Source organism: Alternaria burnsii (genome assembly GCF_013036055.1).
Source record: "Alternaria burnsii strain CBS107.38 chromosome Unknown 705, whole genome shotgun sequence".
Taxonomy (NCBI): domain Eukaryota; kingdom Fungi; phylum Ascomycota; class Dothideomycetes; order Pleosporales; family Pleosporaceae; genus Alternaria; species Alternaria burnsii.
The window spans coordinates 2,135,465-2,152,148 of NW_024066107.1; the positions used below are offsets into that span (position 1 = coordinate 2,135,465).

At 52.8% G+C, this 16,684-nt stretch overlaps 4 protein-coding genes across 4 annotated transcripts; 3 read left to right on the forward strand and 1 right to left on the reverse strand.

The window, feature by feature from the left end:
* Window positions 1–632: 632 nt before the first annotated feature.
* GT037_000759 (uncharacterized protein) lies at window positions 633–812 on the forward strand (the record flags this gene model as incomplete). Its single annotated transcript, XM_038925806.1, has 1 exon — window positions 633–812. The coding sequence occupies one exon, from the start codon at window positions 633–635 to the stop codon at window positions 810–812; it is 180 nt and encodes a 59-aa protein (XP_038791662.1).
* Window positions 813–4,457: 3,645 nt separating this feature from the next.
* GT037_000760 (uncharacterized protein) lies at window positions 4,458–7,230 on the forward strand (the record flags this gene model as incomplete). The annotated part of the gene is made up of 2 exons (XM_038925807.1): window positions 4,458–5,740; window positions 5,868–7,230. 2 exons carry the CDS (start codon window positions 4,458–4,460, stop codon window positions 7,228–7,230), a joined length of 2,646 nt encoding a protein of 881 aa, XP_038791663.1.
* An 850-nt stretch (window positions 7,231–8,080) lies between these two features.
* Window positions 8,081–10,095, reverse strand: GT037_000761 (uncharacterized protein; the record flags this gene model as incomplete). The annotated part of the gene is made up of 2 exons (XM_038925808.1): window positions 8,081–9,998; window positions 10,052–10,095. 2 exons carry the CDS (start codon window positions 10,093–10,095, stop codon window positions 8,081–8,083), a joined length of 1,962 nt encoding a protein of 653 aa, XP_038791664.1.
* Window positions 10,096–10,441: 346 nt separating this feature from the next.
* On the forward strand, window positions 10,442–16,627 carry GT037_000762 (negative regulator of mitosis; the record flags this gene model as incomplete). Its single annotated transcript, XM_038925809.1, has 1 exon — window positions 10,442–16,627. The coding sequence occupies one exon, from the start codon at window positions 10,442–10,444 to the stop codon at window positions 16,625–16,627; it is 6,186 nt and encodes a 2,061-aa protein (XP_038791665.1).
* Window positions 16,628–16,684: the final 57 nt, after the last annotated feature.

Below are 16,684 nucleotides of genomic sequence, written 5' to 3' on the forward strand. Positions count from 1 at the left end.
GGCAGAAGTAGAGTATCGCTCCGTCTGAGCGAACACGCCGAGTGCAAAATGGCACAGTATGGTCCTAGGCACCGAGCCCTGACCCACGACGAAGATATGGACGCACCGAAGCGGAGGCACGCCGGTAGGCGACTGTACCAGCTGGGGGTCACCCAAGGGCCCAGAATCTTCGATTCAGTCGCTATAGGGCGCGTATGGACTGCGCGAAAACCATACTTACAAGTCGCTGCACTCATGTTGTGCTTTTGCACTTTTCAGTCTACACCAAGACATTTTGGTACGGTGCGTGCGCCACGGCCGTTCACTAAAGCATTCCGCCACCGGAAGTTCCTTTCAGCATTTTGATTATAACCAAGAGCTTATTTATTGTCATGATACATATGCATACATAGATTTCGGGTACACCTGTCTCAGAAGTAGGGAAAGCTACTGCAACTAGCGGTCTTTACATCCTGTTTCCCATCAATCTCAAAATCATCAACCGTCAAAATATACTTGCACGTTCAACGAGCCATATCATTTTATTCGCCATGACCTGTCGTACAAGAAAGACTGAATTACGGAGGAGGGCGGAGGGCGTCAGCCCGTCGAGGGATTGCGGGAGGATTTGGAGGAGCGTGCAAAGCAGGAACATGGAGTTCCTGCTACTTGGGGGTGCCCTGGTAGCTCTTCCCTGCGATGTATCCGACTACATGGTTCACACAGAATCATCGGTCAGTACCTTACTCCATATCAGGGTCCACAGACAAACAGAGAATCAGGCCGACGTTGTCCCGCACGGCATGGTTCGGCACTGCCGCGCGAAATCTTAATGCGAAAATTCATGGTTTAAGGCCAAAGGGGGGATTTTACCGACCAACCTACACGATTCAGCAAGAAATACCAGATCGCAAGGCAGTTCCGATATTTTCTAGCACTGCAATCTTAATCCTGACTTGCAACAACTGATCTCATTGCAAGCCCCATATTCATGACAGGTCTCGTACCCGGGTTGCAATTCGCCATATCCTTCACGCCATGCGCACCAATTATCATGAGCCGGTTTCATATTGCATTAGCCGTAGACAGGCGAGTAAGGCTGCCGACAAGCTCGCACGGCTTTTTGCGAACTTGAGTAACGATCAAACTAGCGGGCCGTTGTCGCCACGACTTGGGGCGGGTAAGCCTTGTAAAGAGCACCCACCGCTGTGGAGAAAGACCAACCACGAACCGAAGATACCGAGAGGCGCCACTGGCGCGCAGCATTGTCTGACAGATTGTCCAGTTCAAGGTCAACAACCGTGGTCCGGGCTGCTGTACTCAGGTGAACCATGTCACCGGTATAGCGGCGGCTACGGTAGCAGTGTTGATTCGCTCTACTCTTGCACCTTGACATCACCGGGCAGCGGAACAATAAACCGCCATGTGTGTGGTCCCTTGTCTCGGAAACCGACAGCCGCATGTTGGCGTGACTTTCAACACTGAGATGCAGAAGTACATATGCATATGTGGGATGCTCCGGTGACGTGGATATTTCCGGTCTTGATATGCAATGTGCAATCAAACACACGTTCGGTGGCTTACTGGTTGCGGCAGGCAGCTCTAGTCGACGTGCATTAAAGTGCGTGATTGAAGCTTCGGCATGCATGTTGCCAAGACAGTCACTGCAGCTCAGAAACGCGACTAACGCCATATTACTGATCAAGAAAATAGGTATGAATATCATTATTCATGTGCCGCCCTGGACTTGCTCCGCAAGACCCGCACTGACACGCATATTGCGATACGCACCCGACTCTAGGACGGACATGTAACCAAAATCCGGTTCATCGCAGTCGCTTAATCGTGTGCTGTGCAGGCGCGGCAGGTCTAGCGTATGCTCGGAACCATGCCACTGGAACTACCCCTAGGTAATTGGCTCCTGACCGCTTCGCGCAAAAGATTGTGCCTAAGCACGGGATTTCGGTCGATTTCAAGCACCGGGCAGTAATGACGTGAAAGGGTCTTCGATGTTCCAACCTGTTTCGCCCCCACAGCAGAGTGCGAACTTGGCATGCTCTGCTGACCAGTGGATCGAGTCGAGCTGGGAGAACCGCAAGGATTATCCGGCGGGGCGCGGCTGCGCGGGAAGGATGACAGTCACTTGATCCCTCAGTAGACTTGACAAGGATGGGACATGGGGAGCACTGAGTTCTTGACGTTCGGTAGCACGTGAAAAGCATTGCGTTCGGCTCCGATCTCAGCTTTCTACAAGCGAGTAGCTGACGAAGTAACACAGTGGCGGATCCGGAACTCAGGAACCGGAATGAACTCGAAGTAGGGCCGCGGCGTGTACCACTTCACTCCACCATCTGTGGTACCCAGGGTGGGCACGATCGAGTTATCGGTCCGCTCACCAATTTGCATACGGAGTTTCAATGATGCAAAACTGCCTTCAGGGCTTTGATAGCCGGAGTGCTTGCCGACTTAGGATATCATTGCCGGTGGCACAGCAAACAGGCGCAACCCCCCCTTGCCCACTTTGCCTATCGCAAAATACTTGAATCGTATGTTTTCCTCAGGCGACCGTAAACCCGCCCCACACCACAGCAAAACCACCTTCTAGATCGCCTACATGAATCGAGAAAAAGTCCAGTAGAATAGAGCCAAGAAACGATAGATATCTCGCTAAGTACACATCATGCGATCTTGACGAAATTGTGGTAATGTGTGCATACAGAGATCTTCCGCAGAGTCTACGCACGCTCCGAGTGCTTCAGCGATGTGGTCGAGACGCGCAAGAAAACCGGCAACGTCTCCAAATCCGAGATGGGTCCGCGTGTCTAGAGCACCGCGCCGCAAGTGATAGATACTAGTGTGGCTGCCCAGTACAAGCAATCTGTCATCGGTCGACTGTGATAGGACATAGCACACACAGAAAGAAGGGTTGCGAGAATACAACTCACGACGATACTCACACCAACAGCAAACTTCCTGGTCGTGAGCTGTTGCGGGAATTACAACCGGGTTTTCGAAGTATGTAGTTGCGTATACGCAAGGCTGCATGGCCAAGGTTGCACAAGGACTCCAGGGCCATGGAAGCCTCATAGCGCTCGCGTGTTGCTGACGCCCGCCCGCTACTGCGGGATACGTCTGCAGTGTCACCAGTCACCTTCGAGAAAGCCGGTTAAAGGCAGCGCCGCCTCCCAGACGGGATGACGCTCCAAATGAGGCGGCGGCATACGCGTGGACATAGATTAATCGCACATGGCGGCCAATAGCCGCTGCAGGGGGGAGGGGATCAAGCCATTCTATAGTGGTAAGCTCTAAGCCCGTAAGACGGGCATAACATGATTCCGCATACACATAGGGTATGCTTGACGTAGCTTTTCAGCCTCAACCGCCGTAGAGGGTCCAAGTCGTCCGGACGTCAACATCTGGCACGCTTCTGCGACGTAGGGTATGTATCGATGTTTCCCATGCACTCACGGGCACGAGTTGGAGTGAGCATCTGGCTGTCTGAGTAGCTACACAGGCGTGCACAGTCATGCAACGCCCTTCTGAGGCCAACATGTGGCACATGTGTTGGTCGCGGCCAGGGATGCCATTAGGTAGCCCTACCGACTGTTGGGCGACTTTCCATGACTGCACCTCACTGTCGCTCTCAGGCTATGGATGCCTAAAGGACGCGCTCAGCTCGACCTTCTTACGAGACTAGGGCGTATGTTGGGAGTCAGACATAGTGTCAAGCATCTAGCAATCGGTGGAGACGAACGGGTAGTTACGATGTTCAACTGACAGTATAGCAAGAGATGGTTCCGCTGTCCCTGACGTTATACCATGTGTCGGACACAATTCACCAGCAAACGCATGATCATGCACCAGACAAGCATGATGAAGTAGAAAGATAGTGATTGCGAATCAATGCAATCTCTGTAGCGACATAGTTTGACCGAGCCCAAGCTAAAAGGGCGACAAAAGGGCGTTAAGCCTTGTGGTGATCCATGTGAGGCTGAGAGCGATGGATGATGGCCCGCCCCGCACGACGGTGACTCCCCGCAGTAGGTAGCATGAGCAAGCTAGGACCAACGACTAACCTTGGACACGGCGACCTCGATACTCGCAGCAACCGTCAACCATCTCATGCCATTGCACCTTTACCATCATCAACAGCGTCGTCATCTTCAACTTGTCCACCCTGATGTCTCTCTCTAATCTGTGAACGCCAGCGTGGCACCTTCACGCAACTCGCCGACGAGTTGGTTCTAGTCGCTGCTTGACGAAGTCCCACTCAACATTTGTGCTCTACACCCGCCACCATGCTTCCATTATTATCGCAATTATTCCGGACGCACTTCTTACACACCAACTCACGATCATTATCACGCTTACGCACTAATCCAGCGCAACAACGCGCAACGTGACAAGTCTGGTACTTTGCCCATCACCCTGTTCGATAAGGAATACAACCACAAAGGCGCCCGTCCATAATACGCGATATGGCTTCTATATTCACCTTCGATCCTGACCCTCCGCGGGTCTCATCGCCATGGGAAACCACTTCCGCCGGCGACGTCGCGCAAACGCCCATCCCATCTACGAATTCTCGACAACTTCCTTTGCCGCTAGGTAGCACCGGGGGCGAAGTGGGATTAGACACAACAAAGCCCACTGCTGCTATAGACTATACAGCTATCACGAGACTGGAGGCTGAGCCACAGGATGGGCCTACTGAGTACAAGCTGCATCTGCTGCTCAGGCGGCGGCGGTCTTTTACCCGCGCGAGCACTGGACGCCATATATCCGGGTCCATGCGTCGACCTGACATACCCATTCCTGTAGTGGGTCGCAGCGCATCTGAGTCAGGCCTTCTTTCCAACACTCCTCCTCCGTTGGCCTCGACACAGTCAAAACAGCATCGTCTTGAGCAGTTGACCACTCAACTGCTGTGGCGACTACAACAATCATGCCCGAACCACATGTCCTCGTCTATGGCACCCGTCGTTCCTCATTTTCCCGAGGATGCACGGTTGTCAGCCCCTGAAATGCCACAACGGCTTCTACCTGGACTGGAGGAGAGCAGTGGTGCGCTTTACGAAATTGGAGTTGCTGACGACGGAACCATCGTCGGTTTGGCAGAAGATGAGATGGAAGAGAGCTTGAACAACTTGCGCGCTATGGCTGCAAGCCTAGGCTGTGGTGTTGAAGTTATGCGCAGAGTTCCCGTTGGTGATTGCGAGTGGGTCGAGGATTCTGGCACACCGCAACAAAGGGTGATAAGATCGCAACTACTAGTTGCTGAAGCACTAGTACGCCCAGAACAGCACTTGATCAACAAGCCGGAAAAGACGCAGCAAGATGCAAGCAACGATGCGCTCAGAACCAGTGCTAGCGACATGGCACTGGGCAAGGAGCCCCAAAGGGTCACTGAGCAGATGCGCGTATCAGTGACTGGTGCCACTATGTCTGGTAAATCTACCCTACTCGGAACTTTATCTACTGCTACGCTGGACAATGGCCGAGGAAAGAGTCGCTTAAGTCTACTGAAACACAGGCACGAGATTGCATCGGGGATGACCAGTTCTGTCACCCAAGAGTTGATAGGATATCGCGACGAAGGAGATCACTCACAAGTGACCAGCTACGGCTCAGGGGATATTGATTCGTGGATCGACATCCATGCGGCGGTGGAGTCAGCGGAGAACGGTCGGTTGGTGTTTCTTTCGGACTCAGCTGGACACCCTCGGTTCAGGCGTACTACGGTCCGTGGAATTGTCGGCTGGTAAGTTATCACCACATATCACAGCACCTCATCCCCTTGTATCTCTTCAATTTGAGAGGGTTTCACTCTTAGCTGCCACTTCTCTAAAAAAAAAACGTATGATGGAGTATCCTGATCCGTTCACTAGGCAACCACATTGGACACTTCTGTGTGTTCCAGCTGACAATACCGACGAGTCGTCGGGTAAGCTTGGAGCTTCACCTTCTTCTGAAGAGTTGCTTGGGCCAGCAGCAGCGGATTTGGATCTTTCGCACGCACATCTACAACTCTGCCTTGCCTTGCAATTGCCGCTTGTGATTGTCATCACCAAGTACGACTTAGCTACCAAGAACGGTTTGAAAAGCACCTTGCAAAAATTGCTCTCGGCGTTGAAGGAACACAAGCGGAGGCCTTTGCTCATCACTGACCCGTCGACATCTGTCTTGGAAGCCGATCTACACACCATCGAGGCAGCCGATCTTGGGGAAACTGAGAAGACCCTAGACTTGCTTGTAGACTCGCCACTCGCAGCAGTGCCAGTGATACTCACTAGCGCAGTCAAGGGAACTGGGATACAGAAATTGCATGCGTTTCTTCGGAGACTACCGATGCCCACGCAAGTAACCCCACCGGCAAGTACGCCCATATCCCCACTCTTCTATATTGAAGATGTTTATGGCGTCCGCCCAGATGGGATCGGTGATAGCTCCGCGATCATTGGAGGCTACCTCCGGTATGGATATTTGGCCGTCGGTGATGAGCTGCTGCTAGGACCATACCCTGTTGATGTCAGCTCGGACGATAGCGACAGCGGTAGCTCAAGACCAAGTCGCAAGCCTGCTTTGCCACAGTCAAGATCGTTTCCCGGCGCACTCAGCACGAAGCCAAAAAATGCTTCACTGCGCAACCGACACAGCGAGTGGCAACGTGTCCGCGTTACGTCCTTGCGCAATTTACGTCTACCCGTACGGAAGTTGCATGCCGGACAGGTTGGTACTATGGGTGTCGTACCTGTGAGTACGCAAAATGTCAACTCGTCTATCAATAGAGTACGCAAAGGCATGGTATTGGTGGCTCGCGAGCCCAAGGCGCACAAGATCATCAAAGTACGTTTCGAGGAGAAGCAAGCAGAGGGCATCAAAGATCTCAGCGTCGGAAGTGCAGTTGTGGTCTACGTCGCCAGCGTCAGAGCTTCATCCAAAGTCTTGTCCGTCGCTACTGAACGGATGGAACTTACTCATTCGATGAACAAGACTCATAATGGCGCAGATGAGGACGATACTTTTGGATTCGGCTTCGACGATGAAGTAAGGGAGCCTACAACGGGAACTGTACCACCTGCCGTCGTAGTGACGTTTCAGTTCATCGCCTCACGCGAATTCGTGGAGGTGGGTGCCAAGGTGTTGGTCATGCCTGGTGGTGGGCCTGGGCTTTATGGGGGTAATGAGAGAGGAGCAAAGGGTATGGCTGGTCTCGAAGGATTTGTTGGGAGAGTGCTGGGAGATGTTTAGTGTGCTGTCACCGCGAAACATAGAAGGTATGCCGTCATGGACATCTTTTGGTGAGCAAAGACATGTGGAGTACTGGAACATTGAGAGTTTAGTATTGGCGTTCGATGAGGGCATAGAAGGAGTAATCACAGTAATGTTTGATCGTCTTGAACATTGTTGGCATCGCGTGCGAACGGAGAAAATCCAGCGCAGTGCTTAACCAAGAATGCCTCACTATGCACAAATCTCAAATGTCGCACATCCCCATACCACGCAGGCACGAATGCCGTATCGCATCCACAAAAGACACGCACGTCATGCACCCAAGCGTCTCCTTGCCACAAACGCATACCGTCCTCACCTGACGTCCTTGGACCGGCTAGGCAACGAGCAGCTTAGAGTAACAAGGTGGGAAATGTGCACGCGCCGTCCCCAGCTACCCAGACAGAAAACTATACATTATGGGAACCGTTCGCACGAGGGCTACTAGGGGTAACAGTTTTCGTCGGCGACTGTTGGTAGGCAGTGTTTGATATATCGCTAGGCTATACTGAGCAGCAGGAATGGGTCTGGTCGCTGAGCTCCACCTTAGGCCGCGAAAATTCGTAATACTCATTTCCTCTGGGTAGAAGGAAAGAGCATGGCGGGGAAAAGAGAAGATAGGGACAAGGAAGGGAAACAGAGGGAGACGAGTGGGGAACTTATGGTAGGGTTGAGAACTGCTTTCCGCGTCTCTGGCGGCCCATGAAGATGAGGATGATAATTCAGGGATATCGTATACAAATGCTGGCTTTCCGAAATTTCTTACCAGTGCGTCTTTTTCAGAGGATGTAAGAATCTTATTGCTGACATGTCGCTTTTTCATTTGCAATCAAGCTGCGGAAGAAGCGAAAAGGACCTTGCGAGGTCCGCCCATGGTCAAGCTCTTGGGGACGGTTCCGCTAGTTCCGCTGCCCTCCATACTCTCGAGCATCCTGTCCATGCCGCCAAGATCAAGCTCGCCATGGGTAAGAAGAGCCTGGTCGGTTCTGTTCGATGCGTCATCCTCGACCTGCTCGCGTGCAAATATCGCGCTCAGATCGCGCCCAAGGGGCTGGCTAGTACTCGCGGTGATGATGAGACGGTGCTCGGCTGATACAAGAGTGTCCCTGGCGATAGCCATACGTGATGCTTGAGGTGTCGTGTCGAACTGTGAGACTGATGTGATGGCTTCTCCACAGAGTGCAATATCCTGGACTTGGAGACCAGGACCTGGTAAGGAAGCACCGCTGCTGGCAGAAGCAGTGCGACTCCAGAACTTGATCAGATCGGCTATCCTGTAGATCTCAGATCCATACCAGATCAGGACCGAGTCTTCTGACGTTCCGTTAGTCGACGTGATACTCGCGATGGAGATGCCGCCTCTAGTTGCTGCTGTGAGGCTTGGTGCGCTGCCCTGGAAGAGTGTCTCCTCTTTCCGCTTACGCGTATTCGGTGTCATTGGAGCTAACGAATTGCGGATTCCACGCTTCGGGCTCGATGCGCCGCCAGAACTTGCCTCTTTCTCCGCTGTACCAACATATCCTCGAAGAGAGAAAGCCGATGGATCTGCTGGGGGGCTTGGACCAGACCGATCAACATCCCAGACGCCCCATTCGCCGTCCGCGAGTAAGGCAATTATATGACGGCCACTGGATGCCCAAGCCGCATCTATGATGGCTTTGCGCGACGCAAGCACAGCAGGGGTAAGCGCAATGTTCTTGACGCCCTCGAAAGATGACCTGAATGTTCCCACAAACGCGCCAGGCTCATTACGACGGCCGCCTGATGGTTGGCTAAGAGTGGGTAACGTAAAAGGATCGTAGATGCGCGCAGTTCCCTTTGAGTCTGCGATGAGTAGTTGAGAATGGCGACGGTTTGGATACTGAGCAGTATTGAAGGCAATGCGAGAGGCTGGCTTGTTCAGAGTGAGCGTCTTGTAAGGCACGACCGGATGCGAGACCTTCGGTGACGTCTCAGATAGCTCAAAGCGAAAGAGTTTGACCAGGCCTCCCAGCTCAGCGGAGTGCGAGGCTACGAGTAAGTCGAAGCCTTGACCGGCACGCGGTTGGTGTTTGTGCTCAGAAGTCGTTGTGTCTTCTTCCTCTTCATCCACGTCCATGCCGTCTTCTGCCTCGTCTATAGAGTCTGGCTCTCCTCTTGCAGTCCAAGTCATAGTGACACCCCTCGGGATGCTCTGATGGCCATGAAGCTTGACAACGTCTTCGCCGAACTGTGACTTTGCGGTGTATGGCTTGTCTTTTGCGACGTGTGGAGGAGGACTTAGAGGTAATGTAATGACGCGCACCGTAGAGTCGGCACATGCGACGGTGAAGATGATGTGGGTACTGAATATGCGAGGTGTTGTGTCTGCGGAATGGAGGGTAGAGGCGGTCGGTATTTGGGGTACGGCGATGTGTAGCACTTGGGTGCTGAGAGACAGAGAAAGCTGCTGGACGACTGAGGCGTACGGCTGGTCTGGATCAAGCTCTTCCTCTTCATGCTCAAATTCGGCCTTGGGTGGCGGCTCTGAAGCAGCTTTGGCAGGCTCATCGTCGGAGTCGATGATCATAATGGCATCGTTGCTTGTTCCGTTGACCTTTGGTGGCTTCGCTGGCTGCTGGGGAAGGGGCGGGGACTTTTTCAATGGGCGTCCTCCTCTCCAGAGGATGCCAACACCTGTCTCGTGGCCGTATAGTACGATGGTCGAGCCATTGGGGGCTTTGACGGGGTATACCGTAGAGGCATGTACGCGGTGCGGAAGCTCGTACCTGCAGGACATCACGTCAGCAGCCGCGTAGGTAGTGGGAAGAGGAAAGCGCACCTTAACTGGGTAAGTTTTCCCTTTGCCGCGACGACTGGCTCCATGTTCGCAGCTTGACGGCGGTGGTGGTGGGCTTAGCTACCGCCTAGGCAACACGCAAGGCGCGACTGAGGCTGCGTCTGCTCTGAGCGCAAACACGTCGAGACGTTTCTAGGATGTCGCGATGACTATTCAGGTCGTCTGGGGAGTTGCAGATGGTGCGCGGTTTGATGTGTGAGGGTGAAGGAAGCTCCGAGGTGCTGCGGAGCCTGTCAACATTTCTCTGGGGAAGTCGCGCTCGACCACAGCGCGTCACGTCGGATTGCGCGCCCCGCGCAAACAAACCGCCCACATCCCCCCAACGCCCACACGATAGCCAAACCTCCCTCATGTGGCGGAACGAGCGTCCGCATGGCCTCTCTTCGCTCAATCGGGGTCCACAAGCCCTCCGCCCTGCAGTACCTGGTCCAAGAGTCCATCCTGACCGAGGATAGCACTGACGGCGACTATGTCTGGGACACGTACTTGGACGACAACGACCCCCAGGGCCCTACCGACGAGCTCGTCACTACTGAGTACCACGTGGTCTGGTCCCGAGGTGGTGTCATACGCAAGGTCTTCAACTTCGAGGTGGAGAAAGAGAAGGTCAAGCAGGCGCTGTTGACATGGTTCCTGGTAGACGAGCCCTCACATGGCACGAATGAGGCCTCCGACAGCTCGACAGAGTACAACACAGCCGACCCTTCAAAGACTTTCCTGACCCAAGGCACACAGCCTGCTGCACATCCCACCGCGCCAGCCAACAATAAACCACCCACAACAGAGCTGCTGTCGCGTGCTCTCGTCGTCTTCTTGAAGTCGCAAGCACATGTCTTCTTTCTTTCCGGCACCACGCACATCGTGAACCTCCCATTCGAAGTAGACAAGGCTTTTCCTGCAGCACGCGGTGTTGTTGTGCAAAGGAAGCTTGCTCCCCTTCATCCTGTGCCCACGAGTCCACTGTTACCGTCAGCTCCACCAAATTCCTTCCTCACAACCAACCAGTCATTTCTCTCACAGCACTTCTCCTTCTCTCAGAGCTTTTCTAAGCCCCACCGCCGGCATGGTTCTTCTATTGGTGCATCGCGGCACGGAAAGTCTCGCCTGTCTGGCGCGACCACGTTCCTAGATGACTTGATCACCCCCTTGAACCCAGAATCGATACCCAGGTTGTATTCCTTTACAGACCCGCTGTCCGAGTTGGGACTAGTGGTCAATGTCGTCGCGGGTGGTGATCACAGCAGCCTGTTGACTAGCCATGGCTCCAGCCATCGGAAACTGGAAGCCATCGACAAAGCTGAGGAGATTATCTACGTCTCACCGCGTAATGAGCTCCTGTTCGATCGCAGTGGAAATGATAAGCCCCTTCTGCTAGTAGTCACGGCGAATCACGAGACGAATGTATTTACCATCTGGTCTGCGGCTTACCTTGAGCCAAAATCAATATCAACTTCTCGCAAGCAACACGTTTCCCTTCCAATAAGCAAGTCCCGACGTCGTAGCTCATACGGCGGCACTGCGCCAGGAACCGGAGCAACTACGCCAGCAATTCGAGGAGCTGACAGATTGAGAGAAAGTTTTGGTGGAGCTCCACGCAGCAAGACCCAGCCTCCATCCTTCAAGATTACTACCAAGGAGCGACTGTCTGACCAGGCAGTGGACGATGCTCTTGCTTCACAGCTGAACCCCGACTCTGACATTACTCGTCAGCCAAAAGAGTCTAGACGAGTGAGCTCACTGCTCTCACGAGCTGAGCTCTCCACGAGCTTCGACAAAAGCGCCTTCCAAGACCTCGCAACATCTCGTAATAGTATTGGTGGCAGCTTTAACGCAAGTTTCAATGCAAGCCAGCGAAGCCGCCACTCACTAGGCCACGATCGCACAAGTTTCGGTGGCTTCTCGCAATCTCGGAACCGCGCTTCTACTCCTGGTAGCGTCACATCACGAATGAGTTTGGGTGCTGTGTCAATAGACGATACTCTAGATGATGCCATGGATGAGGATACCTTCGACACGATAGAGGACTATGATGAGCTTGACGACCTGTTTGCGCCGCCTGATGCCAAAGACGGACCACGGCCTGGAGACGGACTCCTTAAAGAGCTAATAATCAGTGTCATTGCGGAGATCCCCATTACACAGCACCTGAAGAGTGGTCTTTTTGCTTTGGGAGACCCCTCAAATACTCCGGTCAGTTCATATTCTTCAAGTGAAGTTGTGTTGTTGACATCTAAACAGAACTGGCATGAACCAAAGGTACTTACATTGAATGCACCTTTCAATTCGGCGACGCTCCACGAGAGGAAATTGTACTTGTACATATCACATCCATCGTTGCAACTTCCCCTCGAATGCGAGCTAGCGGTCACACGGAAGCGACTCTCGCCATCAGCATCAGCAACACAGTCTGGGTCGGCAAGTGCAGCTCCTCGTTATGCATGTGTCCCGAAGTTTGTTGGCTCGCGGCAGCTAGAAAATACATTGGATCTTGTGAAAGTCCGTGACGGTCATATCGAACGCATAGTTCAACTCACATCAAGAAATCCCCAAGAGCCCTGCCTATCGTTGACTGCGGGATGGGGCAGTCACCTACCAGTAAAGTTTAGCTTGGGCCCTATGAAGTTATTCGACCCGTATGCCATCATACGATACGATCAGAGTAGAGTGACTGCGGGCTCAAGACGAACGATATCACTGAGCCAGCCGTTGCATAGTTTGTCCCCATCGGGCGCGTCCGGGAAGCTAGACCTATCTGATGGCGAGCTGCGTCGTCACCGGATGGTGTTGCGCCTATCACCATCGAACAGCTACGTGGCCGAACTTTTTCAAGTACTATCAACAATACTGCCAAATTTTGCCGGCGATTTCCTATTGGAAGTATGGTGGAACATTTGCAAGTCTCTATCTGATGGGGGAGCCGAGCGGATCACTGCAGATTGGATGGCCTTTGTAGCGACCTTGCTCACTCTTGCAGTACCATTCATTGATGAAAAGAAAGGGAAGATCAACACTCGTGCGAAGTCGACCCAGCGAAGAAGTTCAGGGCGCCCTGCAAGCCAAGCAAAACCAGATGAACTCATTGACGACGAAGACTCGGCATGGCGACTCATGTGTAGTCGTCAGGTTTCAACAACACATCCAAAGAGCTGGAGATCATCTCCTTGGACCTGGGCTTTGCACTCAAGTCCGAAATCGGCCACAATGAGCCCGCTAATGAAGCGCGACTCAAAGCAACACCAGCTACCAACAATTGCACAGCAGATCGGCGTTAAAGACAATATGATATCCACCTGCCTCGAGCTTGCTCGTCAGTACCTCCAGTCCCCAATTGGCAAAGCTACCAATGACCACTGGAGGCGACTTTCCCCTTCTGAAAAGCAAGATCTTCGCATTTCATCTTTGTCTGAGATTGTGGTGTCACTGCATCTATTCCGCGAAGAACGCAAGTTGGACACTTTATGCCAAGGATTCCATGGTAAGGAGCCTGGGAATCTCGCACCTGTGTTAGCACAGATCGGCCACTGGTTACGTTGGGAAGGGTGGGACTGGAGACAAGGTGGCTTTTTCGACCTTGATGGTGGCTCAGGCCAAGACTGGGCGTATGACGAAACCACGTTGACTGGCAAAGTACGATTGCATGCGCAGCCATGGGATGCGCCCCCTTCAATATTGGACTGGCTCGGCACTGTCACAGGATCCCAACACTATGCTCCGTTCCCTACACTAGCGATGCTCATACGGAAGTCCAAAGCATCTCCGCACTCATCCATCAATATTGACGAAATCATGGCAGGGGTTACGCCTAGAACTGTGGCATTACACAGGTTCTTCCGAGATATCGACCCTGCCTCGAGCCCCAAGAAGATAGTAGAGCTAATCAAGGCTTGTCACATCAGTCCCGAGATGCTAGCGACACTGCCGGAAGCCGCGAAAGCACCACTCATGGAAGCGATTATAAGATGTCAGGCGAACCCACCTACCACATGGTCGAGTTCACTACTCAGACTTGTACAACGCGAAGACTTGGATATCAGTCTTACTCCTATCGCAGAAATCGTCCATGATGCACACTTGAATGCATCGGGTGGAGCGCTTCATGCAACTAGTACAACGAGGGATGTTCACACTATATGTCAAGGCGCTGATCGGATGGAAGCAATCCAATCGACATCCGAAGTTGACAGGCACTCTATCACGCGACTCATTTTCCGCGAAGATCGGCGGTTCATGGAAGCGTATACACTGCTAGAACCTTTGCGACAGACTGTCGCGGAATACAAAGCTGATAGCAGACAAGACGATGCAGCAATGCTTGAGGGTCAGAAAGCACTCATGCAATGGGTCATGATCCGCACGTTCTCCTTGCCGTTGGGTAGTTCAATGATAAAATTCAGCAGCAAGAAGCCTTTACTGACGGAGAAATACCCTCTTTATGGCTTTTCCACATCATGCCTCATGAAGCCAATGGGCAATGTCGTTACAGCCGAACGACAGAACTACTCTGAGGAGAAGTATTTCTGGGCTTTCTTCAATGCCGGTGCTGCAGCTGGTCTGAGCATATCGCGAGATGCTCAGGGTATCGATACTTCGTGGATAATGTACAACAAACCTGCGGAGCTGACGAACAAGCATGCAGGGCTTTTACTCGGCCTGGGCCTTAACGGCCATCTGAGGACAATCGCAAAATGGCTGTCGTTCAAATACCTTACTCCAAAGCACACCATGACTTCGGTAGGCTTGCTACTAGGCTTGGCCGCTTCATTCATGGGCACCATGGACACACTCGTGACAAGACTACTGTCGGTGCATGTCACAAGAATGTTACCGCAAGGCGCAGCCGAGTTGAACCTCTCTCCTTACACACAGACTACGGGTTTAATGGGTATTGGTCTGCTCTACTACAACACCCAGCACCGCCGTATGAGCGAGGTTATGCTCTCAGAAATCGAGTACGTCGAGATTCCAGATCCATCAGAGCCACCAGACAGCCTGCGAGATGAAGCCTACAGACTCGCCGCGGGTTTTGCACTTGGTTTCATAAATCTAGGCAAGGGCAAAGACCTTCGAGGTCTCCATGATATGCGCATCGTTGAGCGTCTCATGGCCGTTGCTGTAGCGCCTAAGCCTGTCAACGTTGTCCACGTTCTCGACCAAGCTACAGCCGGAGCGGTTATCGCGGTTGCCCTCATCTTCATGAAGACTCACGACCAAATCGTGGCGCGCAAGATTGATATTCCGGACACGCTGCCCCAGTTCGATTATGTTCGCCCAGACATATTTCTCCTCCGTACCCTCGCTAAGCACCTCATCATGTGGGACGACATCAAAGCCTCAGATTCTTGGATAATCAAAAACCTGCCGTACGATTACCGCGAAGCCTGGGATCTCAAAGGCATTACACGACTCCGTAGCGAACAAATGCCTTTTTACAACATCCTCGCGGGCCTGTTGTGGGCGGTGAGTCTCAAGCATGCTGGTACAGGGGATACCCAAGTCCGAGACTTCCTGATCAAGTATCTGGACCAACTGATACGTATCAATAAACTTGCTGCCGTACGCTACGATTCCAAGCTATCCAAGAACACAGTACGCAACTGTCAAGATCTCATCGCACTAGCCGCCGCTACCGTCATGGCAGGAACAGGTGACCTCGACGTCTTCCGTCGTTTACGCGGTCTCCATGGACGTATCGGACCCGATATCCCATACGGCTCTCACCTTGCTGCTCACATGGCGTTCGGTACTCTGTTTATTGCAGGCGGTACACAAACCTTCAGTCGAAGCAACAAGGCTATTGCGAGTCTGATATGTGCTTTCTACCCCTTGTTCCCCTCTGATGTCCAAGACTCAAGGGCACATCTACAAGCATTCCGTCATTTCTGGGTACTCGCTGCTGAGCCCAGGTGTCTAGTCGTGCGAGACGTAGATACCGGACGTGCGATATCTATGCCCATCACCATTGTCTTCAAGAACACCCAAGAAGGCAACCAACAGATGACGACAAGAACACTAGTAGCGCCTTGCCTTCTTCCCGAGATCCACCTGATCAGTCGCCTCGAGACGGCGGATCAAACATACTGGCCTACGATCCTAGACTTTGTGCACAACCCACTTCATCTCAAATCCTTTGAGCGCAACCAAACGCTAAATGTTCGGCGTCGCTCCGCTCACGATACTTACGCTACGTCTTTCAGCGCCACCCTTGTCGCACTTAACGACGCCCAGTCATCGAAGACTGCAAACCTTCTCTTCCACTGGATTTTCACACTCCCTGCACTATCGCAATTCATCTCGGCCAGCGACGCGGGACTCATATTGCCGCTCGATCAGTATAGTAAGAGTTGGCTTGATCCTGGAGCTACGGTTGTGGAGTCGAGGTTGGTCCTAGGCAGATTAGCAAAGAGCTGGAAGGTAGAAGAACTGAAGGAGTTGAAAGGCGTATTTGAATGGGCGGACGCAGCGAGTCGGCAGAATGGACAACTGAGGTGGTTGGGTAGAGAGGTTGTGGAGAGGATCAAAGCGGGGGTCATGGATAGAGGAAGGGGAATGGGTGGGTAGCCGATCTGTCAGGTACAGATTATAATTAGGATACAAAACAAGGTGAGGGAACACGTA